Below are 13,554 nucleotides of genomic sequence, written 5' to 3'. Positions count from 1 at the left end.
AATTGTGTGGAGGCAGAGATAGGATTATTTCTGCTTTTGCTTACCAGGCTTGCTAAATGTGTCCATGAAATACTGTAGTCATTCTGTCATTTATATAAGCACTGGCAGTGTGTTTAGTGTGATACCATTTGCAGTGTGTCTTGTTTTCCTAAATAATATGTGGTATTTAATATAACTGTAACAGGTTGTGTATGTATGATGTGTTATATATTTCACTGAAATGTAGCCACCTTTTGTGCAGAAGAGTATGTCTTTGAATACCACTTCTAGCTGAAGGTGTAGTGAATGCTTTTAAAGGTTCAGAAGTTGGGGTCTAGCAGTTTGTAAAGACTGACATTCTGTTCCTCTTTCCTGCAGGTGGACCATATAGTGGCTTAGGTGAAGTCATCCATCGAGAGAGTGTTCCAATGCACACATTTGCCAAGTATCTCTTCACCTCTCTCCTACCTCATGATGCTGAATTGGCATACAAAACTGCACTGAGAGCCATGCGGTACGTGTTCATGAGTTGTCTAAAAAGAGCACGAGTAGTAGATGTAGAAAGGGGAAAAAGGTTTGGTAATTGAGACCTAGTCTCTTCTTCTAAAATATGCATTCTTCCATTCAAGGAGTCAAGGAGGTACTGTTTTGGTTCTGTCATCTATAAAAGTAAATTTGTAGTAACTGTATTATAATAATTTCTAAATGTCCAATTAGTGTTTATTTAGACTTGTAAAACAGGATTTTCTGTTTCAGATACTTCTAGAATCCCACACCTGGGATGCAGGATTTTGTGTTATAAAGCCACTTTAGCATATGGATTCTCCCACCCATTGTTGTGTGTGCATGATGATATTGGTAATGAAATAAGGAAAGAGGTATTTTACCATAAGTCTCAGGATTGTTTGCTGCTTAGTCTGCTCAGCAGGACAATTTGTTTCACTCACCTTCTTTATAAATTTACTCTCAACAGTAGATTTGAGTGGTGTGGTCAGAACTTGTGCATTGTTTAGTGCTTCATAACATCTTAGCCTCTTCTGGGTGAATGTTGGAATCTAAATGGAGTACATCCAGTGTCAGCAAAATGTCTGGTTTCGTCCCATTTGTCTTCAGTAATCAGGAAAAAGATGTTTCTCAGGCAGTGTTCAGGGTGTGCTGTCTCAGAACAGGTCAGATTGGTAATGATATCTAAGAAAAGACTTCTGAATGCGTTTTCAAGGACCTAAATGATCAGTGATAAAACTGCTGTCCACATAGAGTGTCCCATCTGAATTGTCTGCTCACTATCAAGAACCTAGTAGTTAATGGTTGGCAAAGAATAGCCACAGCTGAATACCAAAAGCAGTCAAGTCTTAGATTATAAAAAAGAAAAAAATGTTGAGTTTTCCTGGTCATTATCACCAAGCATGATTGCACAGTGATTCATCCTACCCACATGAAGAGTATTTAGCTTCATCAAACAGGTTGCGTCTGTATGGTTTGGAGGTGTTTATTTTGGGGCTACTCTCTCCAAAAAGCTAAATAGGGAGAAATAATTCCTGTGTTTGAAGGACTAAATGGGAGGCCCTGCATAAGACCAAAATATAGCTGTCAGTTTAAGCCAAAGGTCTGCTTAGCCTGTTGGGTATTTTTCTGCCTCCAAGAGTGTCTAGTAATGGATGCTATAGGAAGAGTCTAAAAAATGTGAAGAGTGACCATGCATACTTGCTGGTTACAATTAGCATTTTAGGAAATAGATTGAGAAGACAACAGTACGTTACTGATGAACTATTGAGTACATTCAAATGTGTGATCAGAAAGCTACCTAGGCCACTTAAGTTTGCTAGTCTTCTTTTATCTCAAGGTAAGTGCATAAATTACTGATTATATCAGAACAGGAAGATAGTACAAAATTTGGTATGTGGAGGTTTTTTTGGTTGGTTTTGTTTTGTTTCATTGTTTGTTGTTTCATTGGTTGGTTTGGTTTTGTTTGGTATGGTTTTGGGGTTTTTTTTAAGGAAAAAAAGTTAATTATTTTATAAAACATACTTGTATTTATTTTCAGTTACTACCTTAAAGTATGTCTCAAGAGGTAGTTTGTGTGGATTTTTACTCCTTAAACTAAGCTACTGATCCTCCAAGGCTGGAATAGTCATCCATCAGCAGCTTTCCTGACTGCCTCAGTGAACATGGAGTCAATATGCAGTTTGGTTTGAACAAGGATTTGCCCAGAAACCAGTCATAACTGAAAACTTCTTTTTTTGGAAGTTTCCTTTCTCAACTAGAAAAACAAACAAGACGTTGAAAGGTCCAAATGATGAAATCTCCAGTTAGTCTTGGGTAGCTCCAGCCCTCATTTGCTATAAAGCTGTCATCTCAACCAAAGAAATTACTTCTTAAATAGACCAGTTTAAGAAAGAATTGTCTTTTTGTTTCCATCTGGTAAAATCACAAGAAACGTCAGTGCAATCAGGGCTGTTTTCCCTCCATAGCTTTTTTTTCATCATTTTATAAGACAGAGGAAGGTTCACCCCTAGACAGTAATCTTTTTTTTTGCAGTTTGATATTTGGCACTCTTCGGAAATGTGGACTGCTGTCTTGAATGGTAGTGGTGGCAGATTTAGACATTTTCTATTCCATGTTTGTCTGCATTCTTCTGCACTTCTTAAATTCTCCTGAAGATGAACAAGGATGATTATTCTGTCCATTCACACCAAAATGTTAGTTCAGTGAGTAAAGGACTCCCAATACAAACCAAATGAAAAAGTAATGTAATACTGCCTTGAGGGGACAAGAATAAAGCAAACATGAAGATTGAATGTTTGTCTCATGGCTGAGAGGTTGAATGGGTCAGAAGATAAAAACTTGAGCATCTTGTCTTCTATGGGAGAGAGGAAGTGGCTGTGGCAAGGACAGAAAGCCCATGTGGAAGTTTGTAAGGTGTTGCATGAAAATCTCTACAGCTGCTAATGCTTTTAGAAGTAAAGCATATTTCTTTTCTCACATTTATTAAAGAAATAAATTTCCTAAGACCCCAGGTAGTTGCTCTTCAGGTAGAAGTGTTCCATGTCAGTCTGCATAGAAGTCTATGGATCAATTACCCATGGCAGCTCAGGAGTATTTAACATTTCTGTATTCAAAAATACCTGTTACTGTTTAATTTTTTGAGTCCTATATTAGTGTATGGAACACTTAATATGAAATAAATAGAAATTGAGACCAGAAAGCCTTTCATGTATGCACCTCAGGTCTGCAAGGACAGGGTTCTGCAGTTATTGATGGTCGCTTCTGTCTAGTTTTCTGCTTGTAGGACTGAAACATATGGAGCATAGCCTTGGAGAATGTGGATCTGCAGTTGACTGCTCACTTGTAATCTGTGAATGTTTGTCTTAGTTTGATTTGATCCTTTGTTAAGCCTGAATTTCAGCCAGGCTTTGGGACCCAGACTTTAATGGTGATGTTTATCACAAAGTAGCTTTGCTGAAACCTAACTAAATAATTGATGTTTCAAAGGGGGAAAAAAAAAGTTAAGGATGCTAAATCTACGTGTGCTTTTCTGGTGTTCCCTAACCTTGCCAAAATTGTGTGAAAGCCACCAATTCGCAGCAGCACATCCTATCACAGCAGTAGAGCACAGAAGCTGGCAGTGATATGCGAAGTGACAAAAGATTTCTCCAAAACAGCCTTTCTTTCATGCTTTTTGGCTGTTTACTCTTCCTGATAACCTGCTAATCCCTTTCTTAATTTAATAGTTAAGATCTTTTCTGTTCATTGAAGCTATCTTATAATGCACCTCTGCAATGTTACTCTGTGCTTGGAAAAAATCAGCTTTAGAATATGTTTATGAAGAGGTGTCTTTCTGCTGCTGGAGAATAGATTTGACTTGGTACAAGGGGGTTTCTTTGCTATTTTCATGCTCTTGTAGGTGTGTGATAGTTATTTGGGTGGCGTGTTGTATTTTTAGGTGCCTGCTAGATGCCTTTCCATATATTCAAAATCACCTTTCTCAGTGAATTCTTAAATTTATTATTATACTGTATTATTGTTTTACTAATATATCATATGCTTCAGGAATCTAAAAAAAAACCTGATGGAACTCAAATCCATCTTAATGCAAATAAAAAAAAAATCAACATACTCCACAGCTGCTTACAGAATTTAGGTATTAGGTATTTATTTAAATATAAGAAATTGTAACTTACATTTAAATGGGCTTGTTCTGTGAGAAATAGTCTATCACTGAAAACCACAATGCATTGGATTTTCAATGTTCGGTAGTTGCTGCTCTGTGGACAAAAGGGATGCAACTTCCTTGATCCTCACAGATCACTTCCTTCTAGAAAATCACATGCATATGAAAGCTGGTAGAAACAGACCTCAGACACTAAGAGACATCAAGAAGCTAAGCACTGGAAAAGCTTTTCTTCTGGACATGACTATTTCTTTAACCATTCATATGCTGAAACTATGCTTAACTGTATTGAAAAAAAGCCTATTTTTATTCACTCCTATTTTTTGTATTGACATTTATAGAGTAGCTCTTGTACTGTCAGTATTTAGTGTATTGCAAGGCAGTAAGGTTATATCTTTGCTGTGGGCTGTCATTGTAGTAGTCAACAACACTTTAATTTGAATTTTTGAAGTATGAATGCTCCTTGTTGAGTAAGACTGTTGTTGATTGATGAATACTTGATGAGAAAATGGAGTCTGAAAATCATATTAAAGGAAACTTCTCTGTCACTGCTGTTTGGGACCCTAACATCTGATTAGAGTACGTTATAAAATACCAGTAGGTTAAAAATGCCTATTGATATAGGAAAGTTTGGCAAATGAACTTTTGAGTTTCCCCAAGGAGAGATGTGGTTTTCCAGTTTTTTTTTTTCCTGAAACTGAAAAAGCATATTTCATACACAATACCAAGTATTCTTGCAGCTTTAGTTTAGCTCAGGAGCAGCCAAATGTAATAGTGGTTTAATGAAAGAGGATTTCTTTCTTATTTCAGGTTGCTGGTACTGGAGTCCACAGCTCCTTCAGGTGACCTGTCCCGCCCTCACCACATCGCTTCTGTTGTTCCAAACCGGTATCCCCGCTGGTTCACCCTAAGTCATATTGAATCCCAGCAGTGTGAGCTGGCATCAACCATGCTAACAGCAGCCAAAGGTACATTGCTGTCAGTTATGTACTCAACTAAATGTGTGCTTTTAATATTGCATGGGTAAACAGATCATAAAACTCATGCTTAGGAGTCCAGATCACAGTCTGGCAATAGTTTGAAATGGGCACAACAAACTGAACTCTCATGTAACTTTCTAGCATAGTAGTTAATTTAGTTAGCTGGTAGCTAGATGAGATTGGTATGAGGCTGATGAGACAGCTTTTTATTCTCCTGACACATGACATTGACTATGAGACACAGAAGTGACAAGTCAGTTCTAAAATTCACAAATCAGAGTGACTTTTGGCCCTGTGCTGCACTAACACCTTCAGACAGAGCAGTCTGTGATCTCTTATATCATTCATTCATATGTGAGTTAATTATAGTGAGTGTAATTGAAACATCATACTATTGCATAGCAATGTCAGGCTCAGATATAATGGATCTCTTGGTGTTTTGAGAGTTTGTTCCATTTTGGTGATTCTGTTTACACCTTGCAGGTGATGTTCGGAGACTGGAAACAGTGTTAGAATCCATCCAGAAAAACATCCACTCCTCATCACACATCTTCAAACTTGCCCAGGATGCATTTAAAATAGCAACACTCATGGACAGCTTGCCAGACATAACTCTTCTGAAAGTTTCTCTGGAGTTGGGTCTTCAGGTATTTCCTTCATTTATTATTATTATAATTGAAGAAAGAAATTTGATGCAGTGTTGATGCTTGTAGCTTTTAAGCACAGGAAAGGATACTGTCTTTGGGCTCTGTCTGGACTTGGTTTTAAGTTCTGTTTTCTACTACGAGGCTTAATGTACTGGTAAACACAGACCAGGAATCTGCACAGTCCCTTTGTGCCATTCAAGTGGATGGTAGAACTGGCATTTGTTGGCTGCACTCTTCTGTTCAGGGGTGAGAGAGGACCAGTGTGGTGGGTTCAGGATTATATGTAGGACTGGCTAGAAAGTAAAATTACTCTGCTTGCTGGAATTGCACTGTATTTTCTGCATGGTCTTGAGGGTTTTTTCTCTTTTCTTTATCTTCCTTTCCCCTAAATGAGAACTGGTACATGCTTGTTGAAAGCCAAGGTCAACCATAGTGACTGGTTGCTAAGGCAGAGCATGTTGACAACAGCCTTCTCACTTCCATCAACATCCTGTATTCCACAAGCTGTGGTATAGTCAGATGCATCTGAGTATGCTTGAGGTGTACAAGTACTGCAGATCAGTTTTCAGGCTCTGAGGAGAGACTTTGCAAGTTAAAAGGAGACAGCCAAGTAGTAAATATTACCTGACACTTTTGAATCTTAGAGTTTACGCAGTTCATTTCAACAAAAACAAATATCTCCATCCCTCTTCAGGGAATTCTTAAAAAAGAACCATGCAAAGATCAGAAAACCATTTATTACTTCAGTTCAGTAAATAAAGCTCCAAAGACTTCTGGGAAAAGTATATTTTCCCAGTTGCTTCTTATGCTGAAGAAAGGTACTAAAATCTTTAATCAAAAAGCTGAGGGTTCTGTATGCTTTGTTAGGCTTTCATATTTCCATGATCACTGTGGAAATCTGTTTGTTTCATTTGCCTTAAATGTTAATGTAAGAGAGAGAAAAATCCTTACAATTGACCTGTGTGTCACCTCAAGCTTTCACCAAGTATCATTCAATGGAAACAGCACACTTTGCGTATTCATGTATTCATGGATATTCTGTGGTTGACAGTGTCATCAGAATATCTTCAGCATGATCTAGTGAAAGTAATGTCACAAACCTAACAAACTCGAACTGTTGTAGAATTTGCCCACTGTTATGTTCCAAGCTTACCAAATGTGTTTTAAGGATCTTAAAGATTTGTTTTCCAGAAGGAAGATGCATAGCGATGTAATTCCCAGCTGTGCAGGCTTTTCCTGCAAAAAACAGTGTCAGCACTGTCTCTAGTGGCCTATAGATGATTCCCCCTTCTTTTCTCCTCCACTTAATTGTAATTAGGTTGCCTGTGTTCAGTATCTAGTACCTGACTACTTGCAACAGTTATATGCCCTGGAATATCACACGATAATTGCATAGAGGGAGGAGATGTTACATAATTTAATTTCAATAATTGGTAATTGATTGTTGTTTTTTGTTGCTTGGGAGAAGGCTTTTTTATGGGATAGGGTTTTTTCCTTGTCCCCAGATAAAACAGTGTCTGTCCTCTATCCTCGAAGGGTCTGCAGTTGGAATTACTCTCTGCATGCTGTTCAAAAATATCTGAACATTGTTTTTCAAATTGTTTGACATATCAGCTGAAAAAGAGGAAATGGAGGGGAGAAGACAAGAGGGCTGCCATTTTTAACTCCAGTGTATTTGAATACTTTAAAATTCCTTTCTGTTTGTCTATGGCCTTGGTTTGCAATTTAATTTTTATTTGGTTTGTGTTCTTTTAACAGGTTATGCGGATGACACTGTCAACACTGAATTGGCGACGGCGGGAAATGGTGAGGTGGTTGGTAACATGTGCAACAGAAGTAGGTATGTTCTGAAATATTTCTCTTGTCAGCTGCTCTTACAGGGCTTGATCTTCCTTGTCAACACCCAGGTTCTGCAAATGCCTCCCACTTCATGTTCATCTCTAAAATTCCTTTGGTGCGAACACATTATGGCAGTGATTAGTGGGTGTTTTTAGGCACAAAGCAAGTGAGACAATAGTTGAGTAATGCAGTGTGACTTCTTTACCCCATAAGGTGGAGGTGTGCATAACCTATGGGAATCACCCAAATGCAAATATTCAATACCCAAAATACTCAATACAGAAGTGGGAAATCAGTGCTCTCTCAAGTAGCATGTTTGGCTCATTTTGGGTTTTGCTATAGATTTCCTTCATGTTTACATGAGGCATCTCATAAACCTTCTATGTTAAGGTTTACCATCTTCAAAATGAGGATGCAAGGTCAGAAAATGAAGATGACTGTGACTGCATTAAAAGCTATATAGCTGCTAAATCAAAAATCAGCAGCAATGGTAATTCGAACAATCTAAGTACTTATGATAATAGAGCCATTTTAATTATCGGTAAAGGTATTTCTGGAGAGCCTGTTTTTCTGTTGTATTTCTTCCTTCTTCATATATCTGAGTTGGATTGGATTACACAGATGCTTCTTGAATTTCTTAGAACTTAGGAAAGATTGCTGCTGCTTATTCTCTGGATTAATTCATTCTTTGCTTTATGCTTAGCTGGCCATATATTGTTGTCAATAGCATGGGGAAATAGAGCTTGCCTGTGTATGCTCTCAGCCAGAAGGTGGTTTGTGTCTGCAAATTTTCATGCAATGCTCTTATTTTATTGTTTTTATATCTTTGCTAAAGATATAAAGGTAATTTTTGCTGAGGTTATCTTTCAGATATTAGTGCCTGAGTATTATTTTGTGCAGCTGCATCTCAGCAAATAAAATACTGGATTTAAAATTGCTTTACACTGGTTTACATATTCTAATATGCGTGTCCTGTAAAGTACCTAAAATGTCATGCAAAGTACTCTTGAGACTTAATCAACACAGTAAAGAATCAATATGGTAATGCAAGGAATCTGTTTATTTAAAATGAAGATACTGTATTCTCTGGTTATGCTGGTTTGCTGCAAATGAGTGGTGGGGTGCATGGGAAGCATTAGAGTTCTGCAGAGAAAATAAAGACCACTGTTTAGGTGGGCTCACAAATGTGTGTAAACTGCCTCTAGCAGTAAGGCACTCCAGTTAATTCTAGGTTCAGTTTATGGAACCCGTCAGTCAGTGTTTCCTCCACCTGCAAAACACACTGGGAATACAGCAGCACTGAGAAACGGAATATCCAGTAGTTCATATTGCTCATTGTATTTCTCTAATAAGGATCCTGATGATCATGTACTTAAGAATTTGATTGCTTTAAGGTGTGTTAATTAGTTCTGCTGAGGTATGTCATGGTGTTCTCTTAAGAAAGCCATTTTGCCTACTTTTCACATGTGCTGTGCCTTGAGATTTACAGTGGGAAAAGAGGTTGCAATTGCCTTGGTGTGCAAGGTGAGGGCTGCTTTTGAGTGAGATGATGAGACAAAATGAGCCAGAATGTTTTACCCAAATTGTCTTAAGTAAAACAGCTTAAGTAAAACAGCTGTCACAACAGGAGATTAAAGCTTATCTTGCAGGCTATTTTTGTTATTTTCTGGGTTTATGTGATTGCTGTGGAGTTTATACAGTAGTCTTAGTTTTAATGTTCTTTTCTAGCCATGCTGTCTGTGAGCCCTTCTTGCTGAGATGTACTGGTAACCTCTTAGACTCTGTGGGAACTATAATCTGCTGAACATCTCTGTCTGCTGGGTTTTATCAGTTGTGGCTAATCCTTTCTTTCTCTCCCCCAGGTGTTTACGCACTGGATAGTATCATGCAAAACTGGTTTACACTTTTCACTCCAACAGAAGCCACTAGTATTGTTGCTACAACAGTGATGTCCAACAGCACCATTGTCCGCCTGCATCTGGACTGCCATCAGCAGGAGAAGCTGGCTGGCAGTGCTAGGACGCTTGCTCTACAGTGTGCCATGAAGGATCCTCAAAACTGTGCCCTTTCTGCACTGACCCTATGTGAAAAGGATCACATAGCTTTCGAGACCGCTTACCAAATCGTTCTAGATGCTGCTACAGCTGGCATGAGCTACTCGCAGCTTTTTACCATAGCACGATACATGGAGCACCGTGGTTACCCCATGCGGGCCTACAAGCTGGCCACTTTGGCCATGACACATCTCAACCTGAGTTACAATCAGGACACACACCCTGCCATTAATGACGTTCTGTGGGCATGTGCGCTCAGCCACTCCCTTGGGAAAAATGAGCTAGCAGCTATAATACCTCTGGTGGTCAAAAGTGTCAAGTGTGCAACAGTACTGTCAGACATTTTGCGTAGGTGTACTTTGACCACTCCTGGCATGGTGGGACTTCATGGAAGGAGGAACTCTGGTAAGCTCATGTCACTGGACAAAGCCCCTTTACGGCAGCTCTTGGATGCCACAATCGGAGCCTACATTAATACAACTCATTCACGTCTCACTCACATCAGCCCACGACACTATAGTGAGTTTATAGAGTTCCTCAGCAAGGCACGAGAGACCTTCCTAATGGCTCATGATGGTCACATCCAGTTTACACAGTTTATTGACAACCTAAAACAAATCTACAAAGGCAAAAAGAAACTGATGATGCTGGTTCGTGAACGGTTTGGTTGATGAAAATGAGTGAATGGGGGATTGGGGGGGGGAGGGGTGGTTTGTTTTTACTTGAGCCTGCCTTTGTATCCTTTTTAACTTAAAGAAACAGAGCCACACCGGTATTATATGTGTATAGTTATATTGAGTTTGCAAACTAAACTGTCATGTTGTGAAAGTTTGTGTGTTTAATTTTCTTTTCTTTTTTCTGTTTTGTATGAGAGAGAGGTTAAAAAAGGTTTGGTTTACACTGAGTATATGTTGTCAAGTGGCAAAAGCCCACATCGCTCTCCTGTTCTTTCTGTATACGTTCACAGCCTCAAAAACAAACATATATTGCAATGGCTTTAAAAACCAAACAAAACACCTCCATCCTGTGATAAGTACCTCGAAAGGATTCAGCTTTACTCCTTTGTAACTCATCCTTACATTTCAGCATATTTAAACAAACAACAAATTAAATACTAATAGTTAAAAGGCTGACCACGTGGCTTTGCAGTGCTGTTCATCCAGAAGCATGGCACACAATGCTTGTGCATGTGGAAACTTAGCGACTGTCAACATACATTCTCAGGGATTTATCAAAAAAATTAAAAAAAGAATGAGAGCATTTATTGTACTGTATATATATTATAGTATATGTCTGAATATTGAAAAATATAACATTAACTAATTTATAAAAAAATCTATGTAATGCAAAATACTTGAAGCTGCAGTAGCTTGGTTTTAAACAAAAAAAAAAAAACTATCAGAAGGACTAAAGTGCGCCTTGCTTCAGGGTTGGCTCAGGTGGTGAACTATATGCTGGGCATCTATGCAGAGCCACCTTTTGGGTTGCATGGTTGGACTGATACCTATTGGGGAAAATTTTATATATATATATATTTATACAACTTGTGTATACATATATATGTATACACACATACACACATGCTTGTAACAGGCACTATAGTAAAGAGGGACAACAAAAAAATACACAGCCAGAGCAGCAAGCCTTAGCATTAAGAATACAGTATGCCAGAATTGGGGTTTGTGCCTCCTAGCCTAGAAGACTTAAAGAATATCCTTTTTGACACAAAACGCAAAATGTTTTCCAAAATTATTGACATGATACGTTACGCCTTTGCAGTGAGCTAATAATAAGCTAACCTTTGTGCACAAATAACATATATATATATTATATATATATATTCTGCATAGGTATTTTGACTTTGTGCAGGACAGAAAGTTGTGTAGGTATGACTGTTCTACTTTTCAGTTTGTTTTTTTAATATATTTTATTTTCTCTAGAATTACTCAAACAGAAGCAGCCTTCTATCTTGCCTTGTCTTAATGCTTTAAAATAACCAAACTGGAGATCTAACTACCAAACTGTCATTAAGAATACAGTATGCCAGAATTGGGGTTTGTGCCTCCTAGCCTAGAAGACTTAAAGAATATCCTTTTTGACACAAAACGCAAAATGTTTTCCAAAATTATTGACATGATACGTTACGCCTTTGCAGTGAGCTAATAATAAGCTAACCTTTGTGCACAAATAACATATATATATATTATATATATATATTCTGCATAGGTATTTTGACTTTGTGCAGGACAGAAAGTTGTGTAGGTATGACTGTTCTACTTTTCAGTTTGTTTTTTTAATATATTTTATTTTCTCTAGAATTACTCAAACAGAAGCAGCCTTCTATCTTGCCTTGTCTTAATGCTTTAAAATAACCAAACTGGAGATCTAACTACCAAACTGTTCATTATATTATTAAATACCAACTTTGATTACAGCATTGTGACTTTGCTTTAGCTGATGGTTCTGTATCCTTGTGCTTTTTAAAACAGTTTTTGTTTTGGTGCAAAAGTTGTCCGGTGTCTCTTGTTCCCTTCATTAGAGAACATGCTAGAGGTATGTTTGTAGGTATTTTTGTTTAGAAAAACTATTTCACGCTCTCCGTTTTATTTATTATAATAGGTAAAAAGGTTGTACTTCATCACCCATGTAAACATGCTCATGAAGTTGAAAGTAATTAAGATTTGATACACTGATATCAATTTATTTATGTAACTAAATCACTGTTTTATAAACTTGTTAATGATCAACAATTTTTTTGTTTTGATTAAAATTAGTTTTTTGAAAGTTGATTCTGCCTCCTTTAATGGTGTCTGTTACTGGAATTTAATTGTGTTCATAGATCATGAATGCCCATCTAACGATTTCACTGCAGTGTGGTGGTATGCAATACAACCACCAAGTCCAGGAAATAAATGCTGTGTTCCTCAAAAGTTCTGCTGAGCAATTGTTGTGTTCACAGCTGCTGGTGGAAGAAGACCTGGTAAGGAGAGAAGGGGCCAAATGTTGCCGGTGTCTGAAGAGGTGTGTTCTGTACATCAAACAGTAAGCTTTGATGTACCATCCTGGTAGGATTCTGGAATGTGTGTGGGTGTGTTTCCACTCTTGATTATTTGGGTGGCCATGAGAGTTGAGATGTGCTGTGGATGTATTCAAGGACAATTATTCCTGTTCATCTGTTGGCTTTTCTAAAGTGTTTTGTGTATTTTGAGTCATGCAGCTCCTTCCACACAGTGTGAAGTTCTTGCTCATCAGCTGATAGGTGATATTTTTATTTTTTGGAGCCCTTATTCCGTAGGAATTGTGTGAATTTTCCAGCCCTTGGAGAATAATGGAATATGGCATTGTTGCAAATTGAAGAGGAGCTTTCTGCTTTACCACTATTTACTTACCTTAGGAATGTTATTTGATGTCATATATGATCTGGTCATTTTCAATTCCTTTTTTAGTATCTTCAGCTGAAAAGAGAATTAGTATGCAGCACCAACTAACAGAGATCCCAGTGTAACCATGAATTCTGACAGTGAGGCTTGCATCACTGAAGATTAAGGAAAAGGTCTGAATCTTTGTATAACTTGTCATGTAAAATATGAGTCTTTTACCAAGTCTTGCTAACAGCTGAGATGTCCTGACCTAATGGTGCTAGCATTTTGTGACATTCTGTGACTTCAATTCCTTCCAAGTATTGAATTGTCATTACATTTTTGGTTCATTACTTTGTCCTAGATGAATTATCTGTCATGGGCAGTAGCACAGGAAGGAAGAGAGGACTTACCACTTCATTTTGTAATAGGGTTTACATGGTTGCTTTTTTTTGTGGTTGTTTTAGTTGTTTTGGTTTTTTCTCTAATTTTACAAATAATGCCACAGTAAGGATAATTCTGGAT

The 13,554-nt window shown here is 37.8% G+C and overlaps 1 protein-coding gene across 1 annotated transcript in view; it reads left to right on the top strand.

The window, feature by feature from the left end:
- ZSWIM6 (zinc finger SWIM-type containing 6) overlaps positions 1-11,686 on the top strand; it is a 109,243-nt gene extending 97,557 nt beyond the window's left edge. Inside the window, exons 10-14 of the mRNA XM_041470788.1 lie at positions 358-493; positions 4,961-5,118; positions 5,614-5,777; positions 7,536-7,617; positions 9,479-11,686. Coding sequence (XP_041326722.1) covers positions 358-493; positions 4,961-5,118; positions 5,614-5,777; positions 7,536-7,617; positions 9,479-10,341 — 1,403 coding nt within the window. The 3' untranslated portion in view covers positions 10,342-11,686. The remainder of the gene's footprint in view (positions 1-357; positions 494-4,960; positions 5,119-5,613; positions 5,778-7,535; positions 7,618-9,478) is intronic.
- Positions 11,687-13,554: the final 1,868 nt, after the last annotated feature.

This window comes from Pyrgilauda ruficollis, unplaced genomic scaffold (assembly GCF_017590135.1).
Source record: "Pyrgilauda ruficollis isolate IOZ18807 unplaced genomic scaffold, ASM1759013v1 scaffold25, whole genome shotgun sequence".
Lineage (NCBI taxonomy): Eukaryota > Metazoa > Chordata > Aves > Passeriformes > Passeridae > Pyrgilauda > Pyrgilauda ruficollis.
The sequence above is the reverse complement of the archived record's forward strand: the minus strand, read 5'-3'. Positions and strand labels throughout refer to the sequence as shown.